Raw genomic sequence first — 13,906 nt, 5'->3', positions numbered from 1 at the left:
CTGACCGCACACTATACAACACCAGCTACAACAAAGCGATAAAAACCTATATATAACAATATACAAAAACTTCAACGCAATGATAAAATAATATTTTAAAAGCTCAGCAATCAAAACGTAAGTATCTATTCTATTTATGTCTCAAGGTGAAATTTTAAAAGTACCTAATTTTGTTGATATTAAATGTATTTTTAAAAATAAATTGTGATTAAATACATTAACTGACACCGAGGGAGATGGTTTTATTTAACAAAGAAAATATTATTAATATACTGCAGTGTATCAATAAAAATTAATACACTGCAATTACAACTCAATAATTGCAGTGTATTAATCACATCTTGAGATAAAAAACAAAACAAAAAAAACCTTAGCTTTCTAAAAATGTGCAAAAATATTTCTTACCCTTCTCCAAGTATAGATATATGCTATATCCATTAGCGTGTAGTAATCTTTCAGAGGTTCATCTTCATACATGACTTCAACCTTAAGAGGAAAAAAAAAGAATGGGTTTATTTATTTATTTTTTATTGTTTTTGTTTTTCACAATAACCTTTTGTAAGAGGAAATCATTAAATATGTAAATAAGATATCTCTCAGTTTTTTGTGATACATTTATAGTAAGTATCTCTGAAAATAAATAAATAATTAAACTAAACAGACCTGGTAGGTGTTTGGGATGTCCATTTTGCTGCGCAGAAACTTTCTCAGATGCATAACTGTCATGGCTGCTGGACACTGCAAGTACCTCTTGTTAGCCACCTGCAGATAAAACACATTATAACAAAAAATAAATAAAAATACATATGTATATACATACGTGTGGAATAAAACATTCATACACAATGACTAGAATCTACACACAGGCTGGTCCACCTTAAAAGCAGCAAAAACAATGTAGCCCTTTACCACTGGAGAGAACATAATTATAATTGTTTGTCTCCACACATGTTTGATTATCCCTTATTCTAAGGCTGTTTTAATCCTAAAGTGTTAGCAAAGATGAAAAAAATGACGGAAACAAAAATGTGGCTAAGTCAACGTGCGATACCTGATCTTTTGACTGCTTGTCCTCCACTGCTCCTCCCAGTCTGTGCGCCAAAAAACAGAGGAAAAACATGAGTAACTTTCCAGCGTATGTATAACTCTAAAACTAAATCACACAGAGTTAGCAACAGAATTCAAATTTTGAAAGATTTGAAAAAAATTCTTTTTAAACATACTATGTTTCATGCAGTACTTTTTTGTGAAGTATTACTGTAGTCAAGTATTTTGGCAAATTCCAGACATTAGAATAAACTTATTAATAAAGTCTTGAATATTATTTTATAATGACTGCAAAGGCAGCTAAAATTTACACACCATTAAAAAATAATTAATTAAAAGGCATTTGAATACAAAAACCAAAATCTGTCATATTATACGCATGATCCTATTTCTGTTCATTACATCACACTGTGGGTAGGACATGTCGTATTTTGATCTATAAAACATGGTACCAGCGTCAGTTAAGCTAGTTTTGATGATTCTAGAGCAGACTGATAATATCGGCTATAGTGGAGCAATATCTGTAAGCGTATCATAACAGCTGTATCTACTAACGAGAAACCTCTATAAATATTAGATTTTGTAGTCTTTTAGGAACAACTATTTTCCATTTCCATGTACTTTTAATACAAGCGTACCTGCTTTGATCAAAGAACTCAATAGAGAGGCTGATGATCTCATCGTCTGTAATAATTCTCTTGTCCTCATCTGCTACCTCTCCACGATCTTCATTTGTTCCATTAGACGCTATAGAAACACACACATGCACGGCTGGATGTGAGGGTGGGTTTATATGTTGCGTTTACAGCACAGCAGACTCTCTGATGTGGAAAATATTTCGCCAAAAGAAAAAAAAAGAAAGAAAGAAAAGAACATTTTCTTTCTGACTCACCATCTACGGGGTGCTCTGCGTAAAAGTCTCTTCTCCTCTTCATCTCATCTGAAGACATTCAGAAAGGCGTGTTATTACCAATCCATTCACTTTCACTTCCCACTATTACCTTATTTCAGAAACCATGTGCCAGAGTTCTCAGCGCCCCTTAATATTGTGACTTCCAGGAATAAATATTTGTCGAAACACAAGAAAAGCTAGATTAAAACTGTGGCATCGATGTGAGAATTCATGGAAATAATGATTTGATTCTCCAACATTTCTGTCTTACAGATGGGTGATATGAGACATGACCCTGAAAACTGTTTTGCTTGAACCTTGCAGCAAGAAAAGCAGACAGATTTGATGACCATAACACTCAGCGTCATCCCAATTCAACACACCTCTGCACTTTACAACAAATAATTAACTGTCAAGCTGAAACTTCAAGTTTTTCAATGCAAAGCTTTCCACTACACAACATACACACCATATCCAAATGCCATTACATATACCCTCATCGGTAATGTTCATTTATTCTTATTTTAATATACTTGCAGAGACAAATTTACGTGCAAAAGTCAGACTGAACAGTAAAAATGCGACTCTTACTTTTGAAGAGGCCGGGGACCAGTTTGTACACAATGTCCTGTAAAGTTTTGTCAGACCTAAAGAGAGAGAGAGAGGAAAAGAAACTTCAGTCAAGTATTTAAAACCAATTCTTGTCTGAAAAAATAAGACCAGTATTCATCGCTGTGGAAAACCTCAAACGTGTCATGTCGCCTACACGCCTACATGTGTTTCTCATGTCTGAATGTTTAAATCAGAGGCTGATTCAGCTGTTTAGTGGGGAACCCACAAAGGGAAGGAAACCGAAAACAAGTAATGTATTCGCTTAAGATTGCAAAGGCAGAAAATATACGTTCTACACTGTTTAAAAAGAACAGAAAAATCATATTTAAGGGGTTAAATTCAAGCCATCGGGCGTCACTAAACTTTTAGAACCAAATTTATATGGGCCCTGAAAAAGGTAACAATAACAACGGGGGCAGCTGAGCAAAATGCAGAGAGCATGGTAAGCACAGTTCTCACCTAATGTTGAGCAGTGGCTTGGTTTTGTGCACTTGTACATCACAGATGGGACAGTATTTGCTGGTTTCCAGATAGCGCACAATGCACATCTTGCAAACTGCAAAACAGATGAAAAAAAAACTGTTAATGTCTGATGAGATCTGAAAGCATTTCCTGAGGAGCCAAATTGAGTTTAAAAGAGAGCAAGAGCAAGAAATACATTTTGCAGCACTGAAAAAAGAAGACTGGGAATGTTTACATTTAATCCAACATATCTCACATTTAGCAGCTTCGGGTGATATGAACTGATTTTGACCCATAAAAAAATTAAATGAAATGAAATTAGACGAGTTTTGCTCACATGAATGAAGACATTCGATGATGGTGGTTGCATCTATGAAGTATCCTCCACACAGAACGCACATGAGGTGAGGGTTGAGCTCGGTAATCTTTATCCTGGTCGTCCGATGCATGTTGAGAGGAAGGAACAACAATCCCTGCACGCAGAAGGAGGACAGGTCAAAACAAAAGCACGCAGAGGTTTGTCAACGCACGGCGGGGCATTTGGACGAGGCTGCTGTTTGCTTGGACTGTGATAAAGCAACATCAACCTTTATGCCGATCCAGAAATAACCAGAGGAAAAGACGTTCGTTGGCAGATTTACAGGCAGCGGCGAATAATCATAAATCAATCACTTCCGCTGAGATCGATGGAGCCGTGCGCTCCCCACTTTCCTTCGCCTTAGCTCAGCATCTTTAATGACATAGTAGGGGCAGCAGCTTTGAGGAACCAAATCTGAGGCACGGCACGGGAATATTGACCTCACGCAACTTCAGATTTGCGCGCACTTTTAAAAACATGGATGGTTTAAACTCTAAGCGAAATCGAAAACGGTTTAAACCAAGAGCGCAAATGTGGAGGTAAAAACGAAAACCTATGCGAGACAATGTGAAAAATTAAATAAATCAGACCCAGCCAGCACCGAAACCTTTAGTTAAGTGGGTAACCCCCTTACTGGGTTGCCATGTTCTGTGTGGTTTGGCGAATTTTGCCAATAATAGTGGGCTAATATCATCCACACGGGCGCACCGGGGTGACTGGGTGAAAGTGTTTGTTTCTGCGTGCGTGTGTGTGTGTGTGTGTGTGTGTGTGTGTTGTGTGCGCGCGCGCGCAGGGGGGTGGGTAATATGAGGCACCCACTCACTGCGTCAGGTGTGCCACACAAGCCACGGGGAAACCTGAGCGTTTCTATGGCAACCCCGTTTGCTTTTTTAGCCCACATGGCTCTTCGCCAGTGACCAGAACGACAGGATGTCTAAACGAAAACAACACGGCGAGCCGTGCCCGTGTGCAGAGTGGGAACGAGGAAGGACAGAGTCTCCGAGTCCCTCCGTGCACACACACAGCCGCTGGGCTGCCAGGCTGCCGACAGCACGGCTGCCATTTTGTGGAGGAAAAAAAGAAGCATGTATCGGTTCAACGGGCTGCGGGGTTTCCTTCTAACGGGGGCGAATGAAGCCCACCCCGAGGTGTTTACACGAGCTTTATGTATCTGTGAGCCAGACACAGAGGAGCGTACGAGTCCGACCGGGAGAGAGAGAGAGAGATTTCAGCTTTATTTTGATTCGCTTTGCGCTTTTTTCATCAACACCGCGCAGCACCAATATGGCCAGACGCCAGCGACTGCGCCGAAGTTGAGGCGCACGCTGGGTCATTACAAACCATTTATTCTGCGCCATTTCCAGTTCAAGCACCGCACAGTCCATGTATCAAACACGAATGTCGAATGTAGGCTACACTCTGTGCTCGAGTGCATTTCAACAAAAAAGCGAGGGCGGTAGAGTAAAGTCACCAGATGCCAAAGGATCCCGGTCTTCAGATTTTTATCCGGTAGTTACGATCCGGTGGGCAAATTGGTCTCGAAAAAGATGACCAGTCTGGCGCACTTTTTTGTTTTTTAAAGTTGGACTTGTAAAGATTATCGCGGCTGGGTGCTGTCATTTTTTTTTAATTTAATGCAATCATTAAAAGTCTATCCGGGGTAAAGAGTGAATATGAGCGGGTGAGCCCTCTTTAAACGCTGGATGAGAGCCAGCCTGCCCAGCTCGGAACCCACACTGTTACTTTATGGAGCCACAGTCGGCACCATGCCCGAGTCCCGGCTGCTTTTCAATGCTTCAACCGACCTCTCCTTGGCCGCCTGTGAACAGACCACTGCGGGCAAGTTTGGACAGCAAATCGGTTCAAAGGATGCCTCACACACGGATAATGATGGATAATGCCTACATATATGCAGGGAGCCTGTTGCGCCATTAATCGATTGGCTGGTGTTTGGACAACTGCTTTCCCCTCTGCCAGGGTGTGTGTGTGTGTGTGTGTGTGTGTGTGTGTGTGTGTGTGTGTGTGTGTGTGTGTGTGTGTGTGTGTGTGTGTGTGTGTGTGTGTGTGTGTGTGTGACCTGCCTGCTCACTTTATAAGACTTCAAGTCAGGTCAGCCAAGAAATCCAAAATAAAGTTAATACGCTTTGGGAACGAATATTGCTGAATGGCCAAAAATCAAACAATACAGTCTGGATTCAGTTGGGAATACGCTGAATGCAGAGGTTTGTGCACAACACGGGCTTTCCTCTATTTTATTTTATTTTTTTACTGATAATTTGGCTTAAGCTGTAGCTGGTGCTGACAGCAGGCCATCAATTATTTCTCCACAACTAGTACATCTTAAATTCTTTCAAACAAGACACGTTAAATTGGAGATTTCCATCGGTTTCTGTAGTGACCCGTAAAAGCCGTGCTAACCTAATTTATTCCCAGACGAGACCAGTTCCTCTTGTAAAGCGTTCACCTCTTACATGTAGATCAACAGCAGCTGGAAATAACCCAATTAAAAAAAACTGGGATGGCAAAAAGAAAAGAAGGAGAAGAAACACATCAGCCGCTGTGAGTTCATTTAGAAAACCGTGGCTTAAATAGCTCCTGATTAGAACTGACCACAGGACTAAAACGTATCAAAGGAATTACGTTTATTCCGTGTAAATGCCTCCCTACTCAGTGGATGTACTCCATCCAGTCTGCTGGGCTACATGATCGCTCCTATTCACACACATGTGAGCCTGTCAACCTGCAAAAACCAAGCGGGTGGTGGTGGAGTGTGTGTTTCGGGGGGATAGATTCATTTAACCCATTATAAGTGCACACAAGGTCTACACCAGCGTTCATGGGTAAAATGATAATTTTTACCCCCCCTCGCTCTCTACAGAGGAAACACTAGCTTGCGCCCATCACCAGACTGGGAGCTACAGTGTGCGCCAACACACAGACCGTATAAAGGTGGGAATTATTGCGATCCATAATGAGCTTTTAATTGTCAAACAAACAGTCTGTGTTGGCTACAGCTCATGTGAATTTAAGTGGAATTACCAGAGCTTCAGACTGCCTGGAGAGGCACAGCCACTCCTTTGTAGTCGCCAATTTTTTTTCTCTCTCTCCCTTCTTAATTTCTTCTTTAAATTTAAATTTAATAACCATCCTTCCCACTCAGGACAAGCACACACCAAAACGTAAACAGCCAGTTGTAGTCCGTATACGCGTTTAACGACAATCCAGTGTTTACAAAGCAGCCGTCATGAAACATTTATGCTCGGTGGAAACGGTTTGCCTCCCTGGCACGTTCACGGGAGCGATCCAAGTTAAGTTAATAAATCCAACATCCGGTCACGTTCACCGAAAACCAACCTGCCACCCAATTCCCATCACCCCAAAGATCCAAACTCTATAAAATGAAGACTCTACGTGGAAACACGAACGCAGGGGGACCGTTTGAAGCACTTGCTGCTCCTCGCATCGCAGCCAACACAGCCTGGTTCGCCTCGGGTCTCCCACTTTACATAAATCCCAACGACGCAATGCAAACCCGAACCGTGACCAACTTATACGGACGCGTAACTGAACGATAGGAGAAGCAGGAGCGAATGTGCCCGACCCTTAATTGGCGTTTATAGTCGAGCGGGGAACATCTTTTGCTGGGGGAAAAAAGTGGTGCGCAGACCCACACACGGAGCTCCACGTCGGTGATCGCTGCAGCCACCGTTGAAAGCTCCACATCCACCGCTGGACGTAGCGGGGGGAAAACACAAAGACACAAAGCCCAAACCTCGCCCTTTCGCCCCGTTAGTTAGAGACGATATCGAAGGAGACGTACCTGAAGGTTCGGCCGGGAATCGGTGGGCACCGAGGCGAGTAGACAATGAAAGTTGGGAGGCGATCAGCAGAAAATGAATAGGAGTAGAGCCGCCATCTTGAAGCAGGCTGCAGACGCTGTCAGTGGCGGAGAGCGCACGGCGGACTGGAGCGCATTTCAGATGTGCGAATAAAAACTCCCCGTTTCCTCGGCGATTGCGCGGCGTGTGCGTGTCCGACAGACGCCTTCCAAGAGATCCCGGTCCTTCGGCTCCGGTTCGGAAAGCTTCCCACTTCGGCACCGATAACTTTGCCTCCAAAATATCCGCTTCGCCCCCCAGTAAAACGCAGCAGTGTGTGTGTGTGCTCCGTGGAAACTGACACCGTCCCCAAAATGGCTTGTAGTTCGACCGCCCCGCTCTGGTCACGTGGTCTGGTTGCTTAAGGGTGCCTAGAAATTACTGTCGGTGTATGCTGTTTCTACTGATCTACGTATGTGCAAAGTAGCAAAGACGTGAAGGAAAAAAAGGCTGATTTACACGCGATGGGCGCGTTTTTAACAAACATATCTTTATTTTAGCGGTTTGTGCCTTTTTCTCGACCTGAAACGACACCGAGAAGCTGCTTAAGGGCGCTCACAAATTACTGTCGGTCTATTCTGGTCTTTTTTTTTTTAAGTGTGACGCATGATTTAAAATAACACACGGTGCACATCCATGCAGCTTGGGTCGCTTTTCAGCACGATGAGGCTCAATATGTCCTGATGGGTATCCAAAATTTAAAAGAAAAGAAAAGAAAAGAAAGAGAAGGGCACAATGGTTGGAGCAGGCAGATGTAGAAAGTAGGCTCTCGGTGTGCCCTCTCTCTGATGTCAAAAATAACAGCAGCAGCACACGCGCTCTCACAACTTCGTGTCGTTTTGACCATCAAACGCATCAAAGTCTATTGAGGTACCAAGTGGCTGTCTTCTTAAGCTATCCAGCTCATTGCTTTGAAGATCCCACGCACTTGGTGGAAAATACGCCAATATGACAAATGGCCCTGGTGTCAAACCTTTGTCACAGTCTGTCCTGACATGCTGTGCAGAAAAGAAGAAGAATAAACTTCCACACTTGATGAATTGGAGCCTTAACCCTCCGCTGAAAACGATGGCATCTCGGATGTTTACGGAATCCGAGCCGCCGTGCTGCTTCAGCTGAGGAGCTTTGAACTTTTCAAGCTGAGGTGGACGCAAAAAAGCTCGGGGAGCTTTATTTTTGTTTGTTTGTTTTGTTTTTTAGTGAATGGACTAAAATTCTCATGACGCGAGAAAGCCGTAGATCTCTGATAATAGCCTTTTAAAAATAGAGATCTCAAGAAAGGCTGGGCTGAAACTCTTGTGGTAACAAATACTTCGAGAGAAAGAAAGAAAAAAAGACACCGCTGTCGTGCAGCTATGTCAGAAATCCTACACAAGCTGTTTAAACAACGCGAGGGTGTAATTTCTTTACTGTACACACGTTCAAATTAATCTTTTAATAAAATATTTTTCTCCAGTCCTAAAGGGGAAGTTCTTGGAAGACGTGTAACACACCAAAATCCTGAAATCAGTCAAAGAACAAAGACGATTTTATTGATTTTATTTTTCTTTCAAATACATTTGTTGGGTTGATAACACACGTGACACATCAGTGGCAGGTATAAAGGGGACGAAAGTGGACACAAGCTTCACATCTGACTGGCTTTCTCCATAGTCTTGGCGGCGTCTTTCAACTTCCCCACCAAATCCTGAAAAGGCAGACACCGATCAACATTTATCCATTTATATAAAAAGATATATTATTTATGCACAATGGTTAGACTAATTTCCGACTTTAGATTCAGGCTGATTAGACTGAAGATGACTGACGGCTTGCATTCATCCAATCATTCCAGAGCCGCTGATATCAGCAGGTCTCTGATTTTATAAAAGGCACTGCTGATGTTTCCACGATGATTACAAAACATTTTTAACCTTTTTCAAGTCTGTTCATTATTTTCTGTTAAAGTGAGCTGCAGTAAAGGATGGATCGTAGCGATTCTGTCTCAATCAAAATCAGAATCCGTGAAGAAAAAAATAGCTACCGCATGGACATAATATTACAATTTCCCACGTTGACTTTTTTCCTGAAAGATCCACACCCCTTTCGATAAGGAGAGCTACCACAGAGCAATACGTTCCGTGGTTAGATTGTTTAGGACTGCTAATAAATGTGACTGTAGTGCGTAATGGCACAGGTACGATGCAATTGCGAGACAATTATCCACCCCAAGAGTTTTCCTCTACCTGGAGCTGCTCCACTGTGCAAGTAAAGTTGATGTCCTCTGAGGATCCTTCATTCTAAAAAATAATAATAATAAATAAAGGAAGGAAGAAAGAAGGAGCAAACATAAGCGTCCTGTTACCCATTGAAATATACCAGACTTTATATAAATGCTGGAAAGTAGAAGAGTAAAGCTGCGGCTGTTACCTCAGTGTTCAGTGATATCAAATAGAAAGAATCGTTGACTTTATCCACCTGCCCGTTCTGTGGGAGAAGCAACATTTTAGAAACACACAACAAATGATATACCGCTAACAGACAGAAATTAGTCTCGCGATCTCACCTTCATGTGGTACTCCAGGCGCCACGAAGCGTCGGTAATGTGAGGTAGACCCCTTCCTATGCTATAAGAAAAAGAAAGGAGAGACTGAGTCATCTTTGCTTCTGTAGAAAATATTGCCCATTCATTCGGCGAGGAGGCAGAGAATTAATGATATGACCAAAACTCCTAAAAAACTCTTAAAAACTCTTAAAGTTGCCGTGCGTCACAGGGGTTTTACGCATCAGGTGGTTTTCTGCAGTTAAATCCGTTTGCATATATGGTGGCTCTTCTACAAAAAGCTGTTTGTTAGCACGTCATAAATCCACATTTACAAGTCAGTTAATCTTGGCGCGGAGAAGCTTAAATACTGACTAGAACAACAACTCGCCTCCTCTTCCTCCCACGTTACCTCGAATATCCAGTTTTCAACGTGTCAAATCATTCGGTTAATAATTGTGCAAATTTGCGACTCGAGTTTTACCAAAACAATTAAGTAATTAATAAATAATAAATAAACAAACAAAGCCTAGGCAATAGTAGGCTGTGATGGCATCCCCAGAGAGCGAAGCAAACACCTTAAAATAACATGAGCCCCACAAATCTCTTAAGCACTGCCAGCTCGAACCACGCAGCGATGCCTTACCTTGCTAAAAGACGCTCCAAATCTTTTTTATGTTTCTGCAAAACAAAACAAAACAAAAAAGCACCAATTAGCTGCTGGCAAGTCTGGCAAAAAAACAAAAGAAAAAAAAGGATGAAATAAATGCGTCCTAGTTTTGAATATAGGCTACCTGGTATGCGCTGTAGAATATTTCTGTTCTGTCTGCGCTGAATGTGAGCTCTTCAAGGCTGGAACTGAACGGAGAAGACAATACTTTAAAACGCAGCTGGTTCCCAGAAAGGAAGTCCACTTAGACAGCTTTACATAAAGCAGCAGGGAGTTCATATGGAGATAGCAGAATTGCATGCATTCCTTTCGTCATCCAATTCCAAGGAACAATTAGTTTAATTCAGCTTGTTGCACAGGTTCTGTGAGCAGACTTTGAAAACCGACTTTCTTGCAGTTAAGACTGCGGAGAAGCAATGAGTAAAATATTATTAATAATAACAGTAATAATAATATAATAATATAATAGAAATCTAAAGCGTTTGCAGCTTTAAACTAACGCTTGCTTGTTCGGGACATGCGTACAGTTCATCCTCTACACCTTGAACATCCAACACCACTTGAATCAAGTGGGAAAAAAAATCTTCAGCTGAAAAAAATACACAAAACAAAGAGGAAAAAATGCTACATATGAGAAACTCGTGAGATGTATAAATAATACCACAGATCCAAGTATAACAGCGTAACTACAGCACTAATTTGCTGGAGACATTATGGCTCCACTGGCAGCTTGCAAGCTCCTTCATACCTACTTCAAGATGAGAATAATAAGTCCTGCTACACGAACAGAACATCCCATCGAGCTTCAGAACTTCAACGGATGCTTTACTAAAACCCCGAGTCGCTTTGTTCTGCAGTAATTATACATAAAGACCACACTTAAAGTCCCCTTGGAGGTGAATTCTGGAAGTATTGTCTCCTTGCATATTGTTAGAGGCATGAAAACAGCGCGGTTTTGGCTCAACGTCATGAAATGACCTGCTTGTAAATAGCGCGCTACTTCAGGTGCTTCGCTTTGAAAGGGTTAGGTTTGAGGTCAGGGTCAAACAAGGCGACACACACACACACACACACACACACACACACACACACACACACACACACAAAGAAAACAAAAGAAAGTGTAGGCAGTGTAGGCTACAGGATCCATCTGTATCATAAGGACAGGCTGTTACGTGTGTTATGGGAGGGAGACTCTCATGCGGGCAACAGATAAGGTTGTTTGTGTCCAATTTATAACCACCACCTGCACACAGGGTGGACAGTAAATGCTCTGTGTGCCGTCTCGTACCTTATCGTGGACTGGTCTGCGTTTTGTTTGACCGCCTCCAGTATGAAGGTGACGGCAGCTGTGTGGCTCTGCTTCAGCAGGATTTGGTCTATCTGGTTAAACTCGGGCTGATCTGAAATGACAAAAAAACAGAAAGACGGAATGAGGAATGCTGCTGTTACAACATTCTTACTGGGCGGAACAGAGAAGCCAATTCGTGTACGTCTGATGCAGGGTCCATATACTTTGGTTTCTCCACACTGACGCGCAGAATGGAAATCATTGATAATTTGCATGTGAATGGGACCCCCTGTGCTGCATCAGCCTGGGGTGGGGTGGAGGGGGTGGGGGGTCCTTTGTTTGTTTGTCTAGTGAGTACTTCACTTTCTAAATAATTCCGCAGTAAAAATGGGATTGGGTGCCACAGAGGTTAGACGACACATGGCCTGTGAAAACAGCTGAAGCAGCTGTGATGAAACTAGAACCTACATCGAGCAAAAGTCTGCTGTCATTTTGCATCATTTATATTTACAAGACAAATTCGAGCCGATTAACAGCATCAGCATGCAGGGCGCTTCGCCGGTCTGCTGAGAGCGATTACAGCCGTCAATCGGATGTGTGTCCGAGATCAGATCGGACTATTAGAGTCTAAAATGACCATCGTGGTCTTTCTAATACTCCGAGCGGACTTGATGCCAGTTTAAATGACAAAAGGGATCCCGAGTGGCCGTGTGTGATTGTGCGACTGCTGCTGAATGCAAAGCAGGCAGCTCGAAAAGACTCGGGTCGCTTTAAAGCAGCTGATGGGCAGCAGGCGGCCACTCGGACTCGTGAAATGTCTTAAAATAAACGCAGGGATCCATCGGGTTAATTCGCAGCGCGCAGCAGAGCCGTAAAAATCCGCAAACACCGAGGCAGCTCCGCCGCACGCTCACACCCGGAGAGAAACCGGAAGCAACAGCGGAGACAAAAGCAGCGGCGCGCGGAGAGGCAGCAGCTCACCGAGGACTGTGGGGTCGCCGTGAGAGGAGAGCAGACTCCGGAAAGACACGTCCACCAGCACCTGGAAGCTGCCGTGGTCGAAGACGGACTGGTCTGCTAAAGACTGTAGCCCTCTCTGCACAGACTCAGACAACTCCATTTTGCAAAAGGGAGACCCACGACATCAGACCACGTGACGGATCAGCTGATCTGGAGAAGCAGAGGGCTGTGGGAGGTTATAGCGAGAGAGAGGCAGACTCGGGGCTGCTGAATGGGGAAGACACTACAGCGTATTGTGGATCTCCGAGAAGACGTTCATTCATTTATTGTATTAATCTAGGTTTGTTGTTTAATTGTGCGATTCATCACTGCTGTTTTATCCTCCAGTCGGATCAGTGATATACAGAACAGCGAAAGAATAAATAAATAAATAATAACATCTGCGACCCCCAAGCTTTTCCATTGTCGGTACCACGGATACGTTTAAACGCTTTGCCACGCAGTTTTATTTAGATTTGTACCCTATATCCAGTGTAATCATCCCCATAGCTGGTTTCTGACTGTGGGATTTACCGGGTTACAGTTGTCCCCGGTATTAACTAGACCACTAGACCTCCAAGTATTCACACATACCTCTCTATGAGCAATATTATCCACAAGCGTTTAGCAGCGATTACACTGACACTGGGATATTGGGTTTATGACTTGCTGCCGGTCAGTATTGCTCAGTTATTTAGCCAGATACACAAAGTACGGGGCGGGAGTCTGTGGTGAAGTGCAACACAGGTTAAAAAAAAAGATTTTTAGGTCATATCCTCCCGAGAAAAGAAGAAAAGATAAGCTTCCTATTGAACTTGTTTGTAATTTCCTGCCACCCAAACACGTGAGATATCAATGGAAAGCCCAGGATGCCCTTTAGTAAAGGACTTAGTAGGGTAGCTCAAATAACTCAAAATTATATCTAGACCAGAAACAAATGTCCATTATAGAGGACACAAATAAATAGGCTGGTTCTAGGGAGGATATAGATCATGTAAGGGAGATAAGGGTGTGGGGGTGAGATTAAGCATTTCTAGTTTAGATAGCAGAGACGTGGATCGTGTCAGATGATGAGCAACATTATCAACATCTTGTAACACTTCGTACAGCTGTGCTACAGTGTGACTTTGCATGCTATGCAGTCCAGCCGTCAGAGCGAAGACACCCCCACTCCTT

General features: G+C 42.9%; 2 protein-coding genes across 2 annotated transcripts in view; both read right to left on the bottom strand.

Moving 5' to 3' along the window:
• bmi1a (BMI1 proto-oncogene, polycomb ring finger a) overlaps positions 1-7,574 on the bottom strand; it is a 10,005-nt gene extending 2,431 nt beyond the window's left edge. Inside the window, exons 1-9 of the mRNA XM_085287372.1 lie at positions 7,192-7,574; positions 3,351-3,486; positions 3,011-3,107; positions 2,531-2,586; positions 1,940-1,987; positions 1,686-1,794; positions 1,052-1,091; positions 664-762; positions 406-486 (exon numbers count right to left, since the gene is read on the bottom strand). Of these exons, the coding sequence (XP_085143498.1) occupies positions 406-486; positions 664-762; positions 1,052-1,091; positions 1,686-1,794; positions 1,940-1,987; positions 2,531-2,586; positions 3,011-3,107; positions 3,351-3,462 (642 nt within the window). The 5' untranslated portion in view covers positions 3,463-3,486; positions 7,192-7,574. The remainder of the gene's footprint in view (positions 1-405; positions 487-663; positions 763-1,051; positions 1,092-1,685; positions 1,795-1,939; positions 1,988-2,530; positions 2,587-3,010; positions 3,108-3,350; positions 3,487-7,191) is intronic.
• A 1,198-nt stretch (positions 7,575-8,772) lies between these two features.
• commd3 (COMM domain containing 3) lies at positions 8,773-12,887 on the bottom strand. The gene is made up of 8 exons (XM_085287370.1): positions 12,713-12,887; positions 11,732-11,843; positions 10,565-10,628; positions 10,417-10,451; positions 9,795-9,855; positions 9,659-9,715; positions 9,475-9,528; positions 8,773-8,936 (listed from the first exon to the last, which is right to left on the bottom strand). The coding sequence occupies exons 1-8, from the start codon at positions 12,849-12,851 to the stop codon at positions 8,877-8,879; spliced, it is 582 nt and encodes a 193-aa protein (XP_085143496.1). The 5' UTR covers positions 12,852-12,887; the 3' UTR covers positions 8,773-8,876.
• Positions 12,888-13,906: the final 1,019 nt, after the last annotated feature.

The sequence above is a fragment of the Mchenga conophoros genome, linkage group LG9 (assembly GCF_057382185.1).
Source record: "Mchenga conophoros isolate Kocher_MC1m ecotype Shallow Benthic linkage group LG9, M_conophoros_male_GT1.1, whole genome shotgun sequence".
NCBI classification, from domain to species: Eukaryota; Metazoa; Chordata; class Actinopteri; order Cichliformes; family Cichlidae; genus Mchenga; species Mchenga conophoros.
Note: the sequence above shows the minus strand (reverse complement) of the source record. Positions and strands in the feature narration are given on the sequence as shown.